The sequence below is a fragment of the Chelonia mydas genome, chromosome 4 (genome assembly GCF_015237465.2).
Source record: "Chelonia mydas isolate rCheMyd1 chromosome 4, rCheMyd1.pri.v2, whole genome shotgun sequence".
NCBI classification, from domain to species: Eukaryota; Metazoa; Chordata; order Testudines; family Cheloniidae; genus Chelonia; species Chelonia mydas.
Window position 1 is genome coordinate 51,176,846 of NC_057852.1, and position 14,689 is coordinate 51,191,534.

The 14,689-nt window shown below is 40.4% G+C and overlaps 1 protein-coding gene across 2 annotated transcripts in view; it reads right to left on the minus strand.

Annotated features, from left to right (window-relative positions):
* The window catches only part of SLC7A11 (solute carrier family 7 member 11), an 80,458-nt gene that overhangs the window by 17,077 nt on the left and 48,692 nt on the right, over positions 1-14,689 (minus strand). For both annotated transcript variants that reach the window (XM_007063729.4, XM_037897213.2), the window contains exons 7-9: positions 4,753-4,876; positions 3,391-3,494; positions 2,539-2,635 (exon numbers count right to left, since the gene is read on the minus strand). In XM_007063729.4, coding sequence (XP_007063791.1) covers positions 2,539-2,635; positions 3,391-3,494; positions 4,753-4,876 — 325 coding nt within the window. The remainder of the gene's footprint in view (positions 1-2,538; positions 2,636-3,390; positions 3,495-4,752; positions 4,877-14,689) is intronic.

Here is a 14,689-nt window from a genome sequence, read left to right on the forward strand (position 1 = left end):
CACAATAACGCAAGGTAAAAATGTCTAGTGAAAACCAGCTCTCTGTTTTTATGGTCTAATTCAAAAGGCACAGCCAATTTATCCTTTTTGGAATGAAGGGCTAGGTCAACCTGGCTATAGGCTATGTGTTGACTGCCAAACAAAAAAGTAAAAAATCCTAGTGGAGACAGGCTGTGTAGTTTTTACTGAGATGTAGTGAGGCAAGGTCAACCCTGGGTGGGAGGTGGAGGCATGTAAGGCTGGCCTTGCCTAGCTAAATTGTGATAAAAACTACCTCTACCTTGTCTCCACTAGGATTTTACAGTGAGATAATTAACTTGTTTGGTTTTTCAGTGAAAAAAACTAACGCACCACACATAGATTTTTGGCAGTAAAGACCTCTTTGGGATTTGGACAGGAAGTGTAAATATTTCAAACACGGGGCTTACCCCACTGAACACCCCCTCTGACTTCCAGCCCATTATCATTTCCACAGTCCCCCAAATGTGCTAGTTTTTTTTTACAAATAAAAGATACAGGATAAAATCCTCACCTCATGAAATCAATGGGAATTCAGCATTTGACTTCAGTGTGGCCAGGATTTCACCCACAGACCGTGCCCCCCTAAAATCTAACTTTAAGCATGATGCTGCAATGCAGGGAAACCAATGGTGGAGGACAGAAATAGGGGTAAGACACAAAAAAGGCTACAAATAGGATCACATGGTTACTTCAGCTTGTTATATGCACATCTTGATATTAAGAGTTCCCCTAGCCACAAATAAGCTGGCATGTAATAAGCAATATCTTCCTTTCTTCACTTTGTGTACTGAGCCTCGAGCACTGAATGTGCTCATTTTCCTCCTCTCCCCAAAACAAGCTCAGCCCTCAACATAACACACAACAGGAAAACGCAGAGATGCTAAGGGTCAGCACAGAACATCATCTTTGTAACAACTGCACTTATATCTAGGATGGCATGAACAATAGGAAAGAGTCTGCATAAAAGCCATCTTCATATAGAAGCATGCTGCTTCTAGAAGGAAAAGTAGTGTGTGTGACTGGTACTAGCACAATAAAAGTGAACTCAGGAAAGCTGCACTGTGCCATGTGCTAAACAGAAATGTAAGTAACAAAAGAGTCAATAAAATATTTAGCAAAACAAATGGAAGATTGCAGGGTAAAACAAATACATTAAAACATTCTTCCCCCCTCCCTCCGCCCCCACCTAGGGAACCCAATTTTCAAACTTGGGCACCTAAATTTAGATGAATAAATTTAAAATTAAACATTTAGTGTATGGCTCCACTGCAATTGGATGTGTGATTGCAGCACATGGAGACACACCTGAGCTAGCTTTACTCTTGCGAGGGCAGGTACTAATAACAGTGAAACCGTGGCAGCGTGGAAGCCAGCACAATATGTACCCAGCCTCCCTAGCGGGCTTGTAATCAGGTAGCTAGCCCATCCTGCTGAGCTCCGTTGCTATTACCACTTGCGCTAGCTAGACTAAAGTTAGCTTGGGTGTGTCAGCACATGCTATAACCACACCTGTGTCTGACTGCAGTGTAAACAGACCCTTAAACTGATATGGGCACATCCAAAGTGAGTATTTAGGCACCTATTGTAAGTGTTTATTTAGGCCCAAATCCTCCTATCTGATTGGATCAGCAGACTCCCTACACCAACATGGAGTCCCACTCAGGTCAGTGGGATTGCACATGTATACAAGGGTCAAGCCATCTGAAGCAGGGCCATTGGTTCCTCAGGGCCTGATGCTGAGAGGTGCTGAGTACCCACAATCCCCACAGAAGACTGAGTCCTAAATGGAAATTTATTTACAGACATAACATTAGGCAACTGAGTTTGAAAATTAGGGCCTGAGCCACTGCTCTTCTTTTTTCCTAATGCTTTCCTGTATAAATTAGTCTTCAGTGTGAACACAGAGCCAACTTTTAGCTGTGAGTCTGTCTTAGGAATTGGTAACTGGCCCATCACTATACTACCTTGTGCTTTTCCTTTCTTCTCATAGCCCTTTCACAATTGTTTCTCTGTTCCCCATCTTTTCAGACACATGTTCTCACAAAGATTAAAAAGCAATCACTGCACTGCTCAGGGCTCCCCTCTCCTATACTACCTTTGTGTATCATGGTTTGCATTTGTCACATTACGGTGCTCTCAGACACTACTGTTTAGCTATGCTTCCAATTAAGTGAATTTGAGTTTTATTTCTCTACTTCCTTTTTCTATGAGAATTCATGTCACTGAAAGGGGTCCAATTAATCACTTTCTTTCAACTTTCCAAATCCTTAGAAATAAAGTGTAATGAGACAGGATTTAGGTAGCAGCCACAAAGAGCTAAGTGCTACCATCAGAAACACAGAGGAGGAGGCACTAGAATAGATCACTTCAATGCCTACATTCCTCTGCCCCTCACCAAACCCCAAAATATAAATAAATAAATGAGACTCCAGCAGTGCCCCCAAGTTCTGCTTGAATCCTCCTGTGCAAGCCTGTAATGCAGAATATTGCGCAGGAACATTTGGTTATATGATTTACCAAAACAATGACAGCTGGCAGAGGAGTGTGCTTGCGGACATGAATCATGGAGAGAATTTCCGGAAGGTGACCCTCACGGGATGCAACGTAGAACATCCTGGTGAGAAGTAAATGTGGACAGACTTTAAATACACTCTATTACAAAGAGAAGTCAAAGCAGCTCACTAGAGATGCAGAACACATTCAAAGTTATCCTCAGCAGCTCTACTTATTTTTATTAAAGACATTCAGATTTTAAAAGATAACAGAAGCCCATACTCAGAAACCAAAGCAAAAGGCTTATAACCGTTCCCCATCCCGACATTATCAGTCTTTACCAGCAGTTAATATTAGTGTTTTCTCACATTTACCCTACCCCATAGAAATAAAGCATCAATCCATTAGGTATTACATTAAAAGGACTAATTTTAAAGCAATTCACAGGGCTTTAGCAATGTGATAGTAATGCCAAACATGATAAAAGTCATAAAAACTATTGTAGTCAACCTCTCCTGATAGTTAAAGGAATTAATCCGGGTTTCATTTGCCCTTCTTGGTTTTGAGTCATGCCTTAACTAGTTCAAAAAAGAACAAGATAAGTTCATGGAGGATAGGTCCATCAGTGGTTATTAGCCAGGATGGGTAGAGATGGTGTCCCTAGCCTGTGTTTGCCAGAAACTGGGAATGAGCGACAGGGAATGGATCACTTGATGATTCCCTGTTCTGTTCATTCCCTCTAGGGCACCTGGCAATTGGCCACTGTCAGAAGACAGGAAACTGGGCTAGATGGACCTTTGGTCTGACCCAGTATGGCTGTTCTTCTGTTCTTAACCACCTCCCCCACACACTCCAATAATACCTGGATCTTCTCACCTGGAAACGGCAAAGACACCACCATTCATAGATCCAAAGCAGGAAAGGGCGACAAATATTGGAACGGCTAATGAAAAATTTCCCATTAATCGTTCAGCAAAGGTCTGGTAAAAGAGAGCAATATGAATTAACAGAAAAAATAATAGTTTCTACAAGATCCCATTCTATAACTTTCTGTGACATTGTACTGCACATTTGTCATCTTCTCTTCACTGGTGGGATCCAACTTACTGTGGACAAGTGTCTCCCACTCATACTCAGTGGGTAGCACCTTTTTCAGACAGCAAAGCCTTATTTCAGTGTGGCTACTTATCAATTAAGGTACTATTTCATGGAAGAGGGGTAGACTCTGCCCCTAATATTTGTTTTAAATACTGTCAGCTGTCAACTATTCATTTACATTCTATGAAGGAGAATCGATGTCTAATCCACATTTGTCATACATATACAAACATGCATAATATTTTGTACAATGATCACAACACTGAGCTTCCAAAAAAAAAAAAAAAAAGGAGTACTTGTGGCACCTTAGAGACTAACAAATTTATCTGAGCATAAGCTTTCGTGAGCTACAGCTCACTTCATCGGAATGCATCTGATGAAGTGAGCTGTAGCTCACAAAAGCTTATGCTCAAATAAATTTGTTAGTCTCTAAGGTGCCACAAGTCCTCCTTTTCTCTTTGCGAATACAGACGAACACGGCTGCTACTCTGAATACTTAGCTTCCGTCATCCTACAGTCTATAATAGCCAGTCACATCTCACTCTCCTAGGTCATTACTATAAGAGTTTTGTTTCTTATCCTCATGGTTTGAAGGATCACACAGATGCTGCCCGTGATTTTCTGTGGTCCCACGAAACATTCTGCTGCTAGATTTTATACATGTTACAGAATTAGTCATTTGAAAACAGGGTGTTCAGATTCTCCTATTGAAAAAACCCTTAGCTGTATCAATATTGGCATGTGGTTTTACACTTGTTTATTGCAAGACAGATGCCAAAAAAATAATTGACACCACCACAGTTCAGCAAAACACTTAAACCCGTACTTGACCTTAAGTATGCACTTAAGTCCCAGCAACTCTAAAAAGTCAGCTGAATAGGGATGGGCTAATGCTATCCACAAGTTTAAATTCATCCCTATGCATCAATAAGGAATCCAATAAAAGTCAATGAGACTTAAATCCATGTTTAAGTGCTTTGCTAAATTGGGGCCTTACAAGGGTGTTTTTGTGTAGCTTCATTATAAGTGTCCCACTTTTTTTATTCTTATTTTCAGGGGGAAATGATCATTTTTAACAGCAGCAGATCCATTTTAACTGTAGCCAGATCTATACATTTGTATTTTTCATCCATAACTTACCACTGCCACGGCCTCTGAATTTAGCAATTCCTCAGGGCTGATTGTAGTGAAATAGGCCACATTTGTTAACACATAGCCAACTGTGACAATAACCATTGAAACGCATATTGCGAGTGGTATGTTTCTGGAATACACAAAGAAGCTCATTAGTTGCAATCTGCTAGTCATTCCCTGAAAATGAAGCAAATATGAACATGAGAAAAAGCCATTTGGTCTTTGTATCCCTATATCTATGATTGGCATGAACAGATGAGCAGTTGGTGATCTAAAAAATTATAACTAGAAGCTACAGGTAAAAATAAATAAATTTATGTTCCATGTCTCTAATTTGAGTCAACTATTCAAATAATACATAGTCAGGCATATTCTGCCCTCAGTCAGGCATATGCAACAGTGCCCTCAAAAGCTCTACCATGTGCCAACTGACTTTCACACCGAGGAGTGAAATTTATGAAGATAACTGAAGATTGAGTTTGCCTCAGAAATAGCAGCAATAAGCATGTAAAACCCTGCTATTTTATCAATATGGAAGGAGGAACAACATGTTAATAAACAATAATAAGAGCTTTGTATTATACAACACTTTTGATCAGAAGCTCTCAAAGGAGCAAGTATCATTATCTTTTTTTATTCATTTATTTTTTTTAATTAAGGGAAACCAAGGTGCAGAGGCAAAATGACATGTCCAAGGTCATGCCAATGGCTGAGCTGGGAATAGAAACCAGGTCTCCTGAATCCTAGTCCAGTGCTCTACTCAGTAAACAACACTGCCTCCCTTAAAATGACCTCCTCTGGTTCAGACCAAGAAGGGACTCAGCTTTGAGAAATAATTAATCAATCCAAGTTAACAGGAAGCAGCATGGTAGATACAGGATATGCATTGCCTTGAGAAGGGGTTGCTCCTGCTTCTTGGCTATTCCCTTCAGTCAGGAGTAAAGCTAGGTGAAAACAGATTTTTTAAGTTCACTGGCAATTCTAAAAATCAGGGAAGAATTTGTTTTGGGTTAACCTGAAACGGAATATTTTTAAAAATTTTCAGCAAATTGAAGAAAAAAATATAATTGTGTGTCCAATCAACATCTTATTGGGCTCAAAACAAAACATTTCAGTTTTGAGCATTTTGATTTTTTTAAATTTTGAAATAAAAATTTGTTTTGAACCAAAAACACAAACAAAAAACATTCTTTCAAAAATGGCAAAACAAAACATTTTCATCTCAACGCTTTACTTTCGATGTGATCTAAAGGTTGTTACATGTAGCAATCTTCTGTACGAAAAACAATGGACACGGTCAACTATGGGAGGAAAGAGGGAAGATCAGGAGTTCTGGATGATCCACAGAACCTGCTAGCACACATCCCAGAAGAAATAAAATCAGCTCCCTCAAAGAGCGCCTTCGGGATTCAACACACTGACCCATTATGTGTTGGTTTTTGTCATAACTCTTGCAAACTACATTGCCACTCCTAGGTAAGAATTTAATAAGGACCTTCTTTAACATTGTAGGCTGCTGGCCTGTCTTCCACAAAGGCCCTTTTCCTCAGAGCTTAATTTATTATTCAAAACACAAACACACAAAAAACTTATTCCCAGTCTTCCTATAAGCTATCCTGGAGCCCCCTCTCCAGTGCCTACCACAAGAACCCATAGGTTTGCCAATTTTGCTTGGATGTATTCCTGAAGGTTTCATCACATGACATAATCTTTAATTAAAGATTCATCTTTAATTCCTAGAGACTCCAAGACAATCCTGGAGGGTTGATAACCCTAGGAACCAACATTCTTCATGTGGTGCTGTTCCCTTGGCCCAGGGACTTCCTCCTCCTCCTCCTATCACTACCACTATCAGCATCACCACCCAGCTCCTGGCAGCTCTCCCACCATCTGAGCCATTTTCTGGCTCTTATAACTACCTCATGCCCTTCCAGCTGGGTCTAAGAATCCCTTCTACCAGGCCCAAACACCTGTCCTTAAAGGGGTCTGCCTGAAAACAGGACTGGCTGGCTCTAGACCCCCTGGCCTTTAAAGGGGCAGAGCACCTTGTTGCAGATACCTTTACAGACCTTTCAAGTTGAAAGGAGGTTATGGAATGAGATGTTAAAAATGCAGCGGTGGTGTACACTGTTCCCCATCTTAACTACGTTAGAAACCATGGTGATGAGTACTATAGAAACTAGAGAGATAATTAGGATCATGTAGCAATGATTGCAATATGATGTACATTGTGGCATTGCATAAGCCCAATGCTATTACAGGAAGAGGCCCACCGTCTCAGGTAACTATAGAAAAAGGGAACCCATCAGGTTGTATATGTCACTCAATGCAAGACACAATGGCGGGGTGGATAGCACACAATACAGAATTCAAGTACTGGTGGGAAAGCCATGAAATTACTGCATTGTTACCAATATATATGTCCTCTACTTGCTGGTATAATCTCCTATTCTGACTTTCTTGAGTTCAGGCAGCCAAAACCTTCAACTACCTGAGCTAAAACTGTCTGCTCTTCATCTTGAGTACTTATCAACCCTTAAAGAACCTTAGCACTACAAGGTGCCTCTAATTCAGATCTCAATATAATGTCCTCTAAAATAAAATGGCAGTTCAAAACCAAAGAAGTAAAAAGCACTTTAAAACCTGAGAGTATTTAGCACACTGAGTCCTGGCTCATTATGCTGAGTACCACTAAAAACTCTGCTGATAGCAACAACAACAACAACAAAACATAACTAGTCAGCAAGTGCCATTCATTACATTGCCTGAAGACTGGGAATCATCATGTTCCCAAAAGCCTTGAGCAGAATAAGAGGCTTGGTGACCTCTAAGTTCTTAGTGCTCTTATGTAAAAGTGCTTCATCTATACCTCTTTTTTCTCTCCCAACATGATCAGGCCCTTAGGGGATTGCAATACATTATCATTTAACACCAGTGAGTGCTGCTTGTTAGATGGCTGCTTGCAATGGCAAATTTTGACAAAAGTGACGATCCAGTTTCATGATTTAAGGGATGAGTAATCCAGCCCTGGTTGACCTCTCATTGACGCATCAGTTCAGAATTGCATTTTGTGACTTAATCATTGTATAGCACATCAAGCCAGATTTGAACACTACGTTAAAATACTAAGTAGGAGCTTTAAAAGAGTCTTTTCTACTGGTCAAATTGGAGAGAGAATTCCCAGCCTGCAATAAGATACCTTTATTCACCTCTATCTCATAAATTAATCCTTTCACCGTTACGTGAGTAGCTATAATGCCAGAAGAAAAACTGGAGTTACGAAACAAGTGCAAGTGAGCATGCTCAATGAAGTAAATTCACTCCGGATACACTGGATCCATATTAATACTCCATAGTAGTGGGCATTTGTTTACACTGCATTTAACAGGACCCATTATGTACTATTTATCCATAAGGTCATATGAGAGACATAATTGTTATCTATAAGGCATTGAAAGGCTTATGACACTTACATCGACAAAGGAATTTACGCATATAAAATCCAAATTTAGGTACTACTGAGATCCACAAAACCCCTGTTCAGCTGCCACCAAATGCTGAAGGCACCTGAATTCATTTGTACCTACATTTGCAGGGTAAAAGTCCCTTAGGCACCTAAGTTTCTGCTTCTGGGCATGCTGCCTGGCACAGGCACCAGGACACCTATTTCACAACTAAGCCCCAGCATGATCTTCAAACCAGGTGCTTATAGGCAGAGAAACATCTATCTTGCCTATGGGGCCTGAGCCAGTAGCAGTGCTAAGAGCATGCCTGACTCCTTACAAAAGAGCCAGGGGGGGAGGAGGAAGCCTCTGATACAACCTTTAGGCCAATGGTGAGGATACAGCAGACGCTCATTAGTAGCAACATATCGGTGTCCTTTTGCTATGTTGTTCCAAAGTGGCTGTTGCTGTTATGGGTAGTGTCGAAAATTCACAGTAGGGAAAGTGTTCCCACGGGAAATGTTGCTTGTAAGCAGCAAGTGCTCTTACAAGGTGTGGCTGCAAACAAGTATCGATCTCACCTAGGATGTGGTACTCACCTGGTTCAATTCCTTCTCTGCTTCAGGAGTAGGGATTTGAACAGGGCTTCCCCACCTCTCAGGTGATTGCCCTAAATACTGGACTTTAGTGCCACTCTCACTCTTTCTGTGGGCCAGTTAATATTTAGGGAACAGTCAAACATCTGGGTGCTTATCCCAACCGAACCAAGCCTCTACACTTTTTAAGATTTACCCATGACTAGTTACTATTGAGGGGCAAATCCCACCTTCCTGCCCTACATATGGTGCAGTTCCAATGCAGGAACAGGGAAGTCTGAATTGGGGGTGTGCACACCATGTGCTCCACGGAACACAAGTGAGAGAGGCTCCCTGCATCCCAGAAAAATTAGGGGGTAGGAATGCAGTTGGTAAACCTGTAACTGTATAGATGCAAAAGTCATTCACCTGCCCCTACTGTCAGAGCTCCACTACTTAGTTATGGACCGGGAGAGAATTTCTGCCTTCATGGATTCTGCGGACCTCCCTAGGTCACAGCCCAGTTACTCAGGCTATACACTGGGTTTAGGATTTGATCCTAAGTGTAGCAAAATCATAGCTCATCCAGCAATCTGGTCTGCTACTGCATTACTCACTGTAAATATTTTCAAGAGAAACATACAGGGAAGACACAGTAAGGAAAAGATGAGAACCTGGGGATAGGAAGAGCAACTTCAATAAGTCAGGTTATGAACATTCCCAGAGGTCTACAGCTCATATCCCAGCCTTAATGACAAGCTTTATAACAACAAACTGTCAGTGGTCAGAGCTGAGACCACTGCAGGCTGCTCTTTCCATGAAATGACAGTCATACAGTCAAAATATGCTCAACAGATTGAGCTGAGTTCACAGTCATAACGTATGGTGTGTCTCCGCACACCGTATAGCTCCGCGGCCAAGCAAAAAGTCATTTCCTTGTATTCACTTTAAATGTAGATTTTACTAAAGCCTTAGCTCAGCCCACTGTCCAGGGAAAAACTCCGTACACAAAAAAGTGAGGCTACAGGCCTGCAAGAAGATGTGAAAAGGGAGCAGGTATAGATTAGCAGCTGAATAAAGGCAAAGAAGCAAATATAAAAAGCAAAGTAAGAGAAAAACTACAGTAAAACAGGCACACACAGAGAAAAAAAGTAAACAGAATATAGGAAATGCAGGATCTTAAGCAATCAATGATTTGCTCATACTCCCTTACATATCTTTGGTGGAATATAATGCCCGGGAAAAGAGAAGAGCTCACTCATGGGCTTATCCAACCTACAGAGTTGTAGTAGTTCAATTTCAGGTGTGATTTTAAACCTACTTACTGTATTTAGTTCAATTAGTGCAAAAGGCTATGTGAACCCTCTTAGTTTGGCTGAAACCAGATTTATTTCAGTACAGTTTAGATTGATGAGGAGCAAGTTTAAACTGATCTGAAGTATGCGACTCTTAAAACAGAAATAAGAATGTCCACCTTGGGGTGTGCACTGGTTTAGCTAAATCGGTTTAATTTAACTGGTGCAAATTTTAATGTGGATAACATATTTGAAAGCAAAGGCAATTCTGAAATGAGATGGAGGTTTCAGTCTTCAGTAATGCATGCAACAAACAGCCATTATCTGCCAAATTCCTATCTGTCTAATGAGAATGTATTGCCCTTACACTGCAGCAGTTTCATATTAAATTCATTGATAAAAGGCACAATCTCTCATAGAACTCTGCTCTCCCTTTCACATGATAAGAACATGATAAGTCAAATTTCCTACATAGTCCAGCAAAATTGCAGATTTTTACTCTTCAAAGCTAATATAAATTATGGGCCTGATCCTATCACTGAAAGCAATTGGATTTGAGTTCTTGATTTTCAATGGAGCCGGATCAGACCCATTGTTTGCAAAACATAATGCAACTAGTCCAGTGTACCAAAATAAACAAAAAACAAAGCAAATTACTTATTACCATTCGGGTAATAAATGTACTATCTTGTAATAATGGTGAAAGCAGTTAATATTATTGCTGAGTAAACCCTAATGAGCAGAAGTCTTAACTTCTTTCACATGGCTACAATGTTACTATGGCAGGAAATGAAGTTTGGTTTTCATTATGCAGTACTGTACATACTGTTTATTTCTTTAGTGTGCTAAAAATTTACCATCATAGGCCTTTCAGGTTCCTTTATAGGAATTACCCTTGTGCAATGATATTTCCTCAGGGAATCACTGAAGTCTTTTAAAAACAATTCTGTAAGTGCATTGCTTCCAGATTTAGACAATTTAAAAATTGTCTATTACATGGGTAATAGGGCCACATTCATGGTGGGAGATATCCAGAAGACATTTGTGCTACAGGTTTCCCCCAAATAATAGTCATGGAAGAAAATAAATGCAGCACAGAAAGGGAGCAAACATGTGACTAGTGCTTGGAAGGAGCCAGGAGCTCAGAAGAAGCCAGGAACTCAGTGGAAGCACAGATGACGCACAGGCTAGGAGTAACATCTCTGGGGTCTTAGGTCTGTATCCACAGATTTTCAGCCTATGCCTGCATGCATGAATGCATCAAATCCACAGACAGAACAAAAGGATGTGTAACATTTGCAAGTCTGCATCCACAGATCTGTTGGTATTTCCCATGAAGAATGGGGGGCATACAATATAACCCATTATGGTGAAGGAGAAATCAAAATGATTCACACCTGTCCTGTAAAGTTTAAAAAGGCTGCCATCTTCATCTTCTGTAACAGGAAAGGGGGTGGGGATGTAAAACGGACACAATGAACTGAAAAAGAGTACCACCTCCCAGGGCAATCGAGCACAAATGGGCTTGAAGTTGTGAACTTTGTGTACTGTGTGGTTTAGAACCGCAGTTTTCACTGCTTCAGATCCTGAGTGAGCACTTTTGAAAATACTAATGGGAACATGTGCAATAATTTTTAGGCTTGTAGCCTTGAGCCATAAGTGATTATTATTTTGATTATTGTAGGGAACATTGTGTGAAGAAAATCACTGCTCTTTTCCCTTCAATGCCTGTCAATATGTGTCATTCCCAGCATCCATATGTTCTGAACTAGGATTGTTATTTATGGTCTTGCAGCTCAGACAATCTTAAATCAAGTGAGCTCTATTCATCGTCTTTTGATCATGACTCTCTGGGGAGAGAAAGGGTAGACCATTAAGCCACAATTTCATTTGCACCACCCCATGTGCCAAAGAAGTTATTGCTAGAATGAGAGTTAAAGGACCTGATTCTCTGCTTCACTGTATTAGTTTTATGCTATTGATATCAATGGAGATACACCAGCATGACAGAGCATGACAGGTGTAACAGAGTAGAGAATCAGGCCTTCTCACTTTCTGTCACCTAGCAAGGGAAGCAAAATGCTTTTAATTACTTGCTTTTTGACTCACCTCACTTGGATTATAATTGGTTTCACTTAAGAAAGGGCCTGCTGCATGACTAACTGACTCGGACAGGTCAAACAATGTTAAAACAGTGGATTTAATTCACTACTCTGAATTTTTATTTATTTGTTTTACAGCAGTGGCTTAAAATGCTCTCACAGCCAGAACTCAAGACCTATAATGGTACCAGCTGTAAGGGCTAAACATTGATCTCCACAGCATATTATCCAAACCAAACATTTTTAGTCTCAGGACTGAGCAGAAGTAAACATGTCAAAAGCCTTTGGCAGGTTTGGTGCCAAGTGCCCCATTCACACACTGGTTATTTGTAACATGGTTTAAACTTGACTACAGCCATACCATGTTCTAACGCAGTTTGGCTGGCCAGGTTGCACATTAGAACACACGATTCTAAATATGTTCCAGCCCTAGCTGCCATCTAGTTAAGGTGGTATCTTCCGTAAAAAAAAAAAAAAAAAAAAAATTTACAGAGGAATGGAATGAACTCGTTCAGCTGAAGCTTGGTGTAATCAACTAAAGAGGGTTCACACTTTTTATTGTTTTAGACCATAGAAGGCAGTAATGATAAATTGCTCAACTTTTGACATTTTTGCACATTTACACTTTAATCGGCTTTATATCATGTTCATAATGAAATCCCTCATCTTCCTGCACAGAATGGATAAGCACTCCTGGTATTCTCAAGAAAACATCAGAAGTAAATGATATATTAAAATTTAAGGCCCAGATCCTCAGCTGTGAGTGAACAACACACAGAACATCTTAGGGAGTGAATGTGTGTAGTGGGGCAAGTGTGTAAAACTGGCTTTGAACCATGTTTGTACTCCCCAAGTCCTGAGCGGACTGTGCAATAGCCTGGTCTTCCAGCCTCAGTTAGACTGTCCTTAAGGCTGCCCTAAATTTCAGTATCTGCCAACAGGTCTAGAGGGAAAGCCTTGGCCATGACCCCTTTGCAATCTGGATTTTACAACCCTAGATCTCAGTTTTACCTTCTCCTCAGCTGCTACAGGAAATGCATAAACACACACATCCCAATAGAAGGCTTAAAAAAATAGAGGGGGGCAATTATATATTAAAAAATGAGAGAGAGAGAAATATTTTATTGCACCAGGTTCTCATCTGACTTTAGAATGATTGAATTTCTGAACACCTGATTTATGAGCAGGACGTACTGCCCATAGCCAGAATCATTTTTAGTATTAAAAGAAAAAAAAGAGAAGTCTCCTGAAATTCAAGTCAGATTTAATATCAAACATAGCACACGAGTGCTGGGTGTGCTGCCGCACCCCCTGGCTTGAAATGGTTTCCATCATATACAGGGTTTACAGTTTTGTTCTATGGCTTTCAGCACCCACACTATAAAAACTGTTCCAATGCCACTGACATAGCAGCAGCCATAGACAAGTGCTTTCCCATAAATCATGAAGACCACACTAGCCAATGAACTGGCAGCCACGGGCATGGAACTTAGAGGTACAAACAAGGGGATCTGAGCTGGGAAAGGAGTTGACTGGGCCTCGCAGCTCTGGATGTCTGAGCCAGTTGAAACCAATTGCCGTACAACTATAATGTCATTGCCAGGGAAGAGAGATGGGGCAGGGGATGGGTAAGAGAGGAGTATCCCATTTAGAAATACATTAGCTGTCAAATCATCTGTCTTTGTCATAGTAAGGATTGGGACATCTTGACTGTGAAAGGATTTGGGAACTCACAGCACTGATCTGCATGTATATCTATTATCTATATTGAGGACACATGTTTCTGTTTTATGTAATAGCAAATTGCACACTAACACCTCAAGTAATGTAATGGAGCAGACTGGCTAGGCTGCTACCATTCTGAAAACGAACTGCTGAAGTTCAGAGCCTTCTAACAAGCAGAGTGAATACAAAACACTTTGCTCAGATGCTACCGCAGAGGTGGGGGAGAACGGTGCCCTCTGCTTCTTGCATCTGAGCTTTTTAGGAATCATCATTGTTAGCATTTTAATAACCTCGTTTGGTAACAACAAAGGATGATATCTTAGGTTCACAAGGTAAAAAGAAAAAAGGAATCAGACTTTTCATATTCATTAAATTCTTTGACATTTAATTCTTAACAGGAGAGTTTCAACAATGACAAGGATCATAAAGGAACAATTTGCTGCTGTATGTTACCATTGATATTTCAGCCTGAATTGAAATAGCACTATTCAGTGATGAAAAGAGCAGCTACTTGTAACAAAGAGCGCCATGGAAACTGGAATATAATTTACCAACAAAGGCTGTTCTATTATAGGAATTTAAAATGAGAAAAATGGTAACGCAAGTGCCTTGAGGGACATTAATTAGTTAGCACTTTTCAAAAATAAGAGAATTTTAAAGAAAATTAAAGGAAGACATCTTAACAGTATTGCACTGTGACGAATGGGCTTATCTAGCATGTAAATAACTCTCCCCCAAGAGAGCAAGGAAATGAGATCTTGCTAGATATATTGCAGCAAACTTACTATGTGCACTGCATGCTT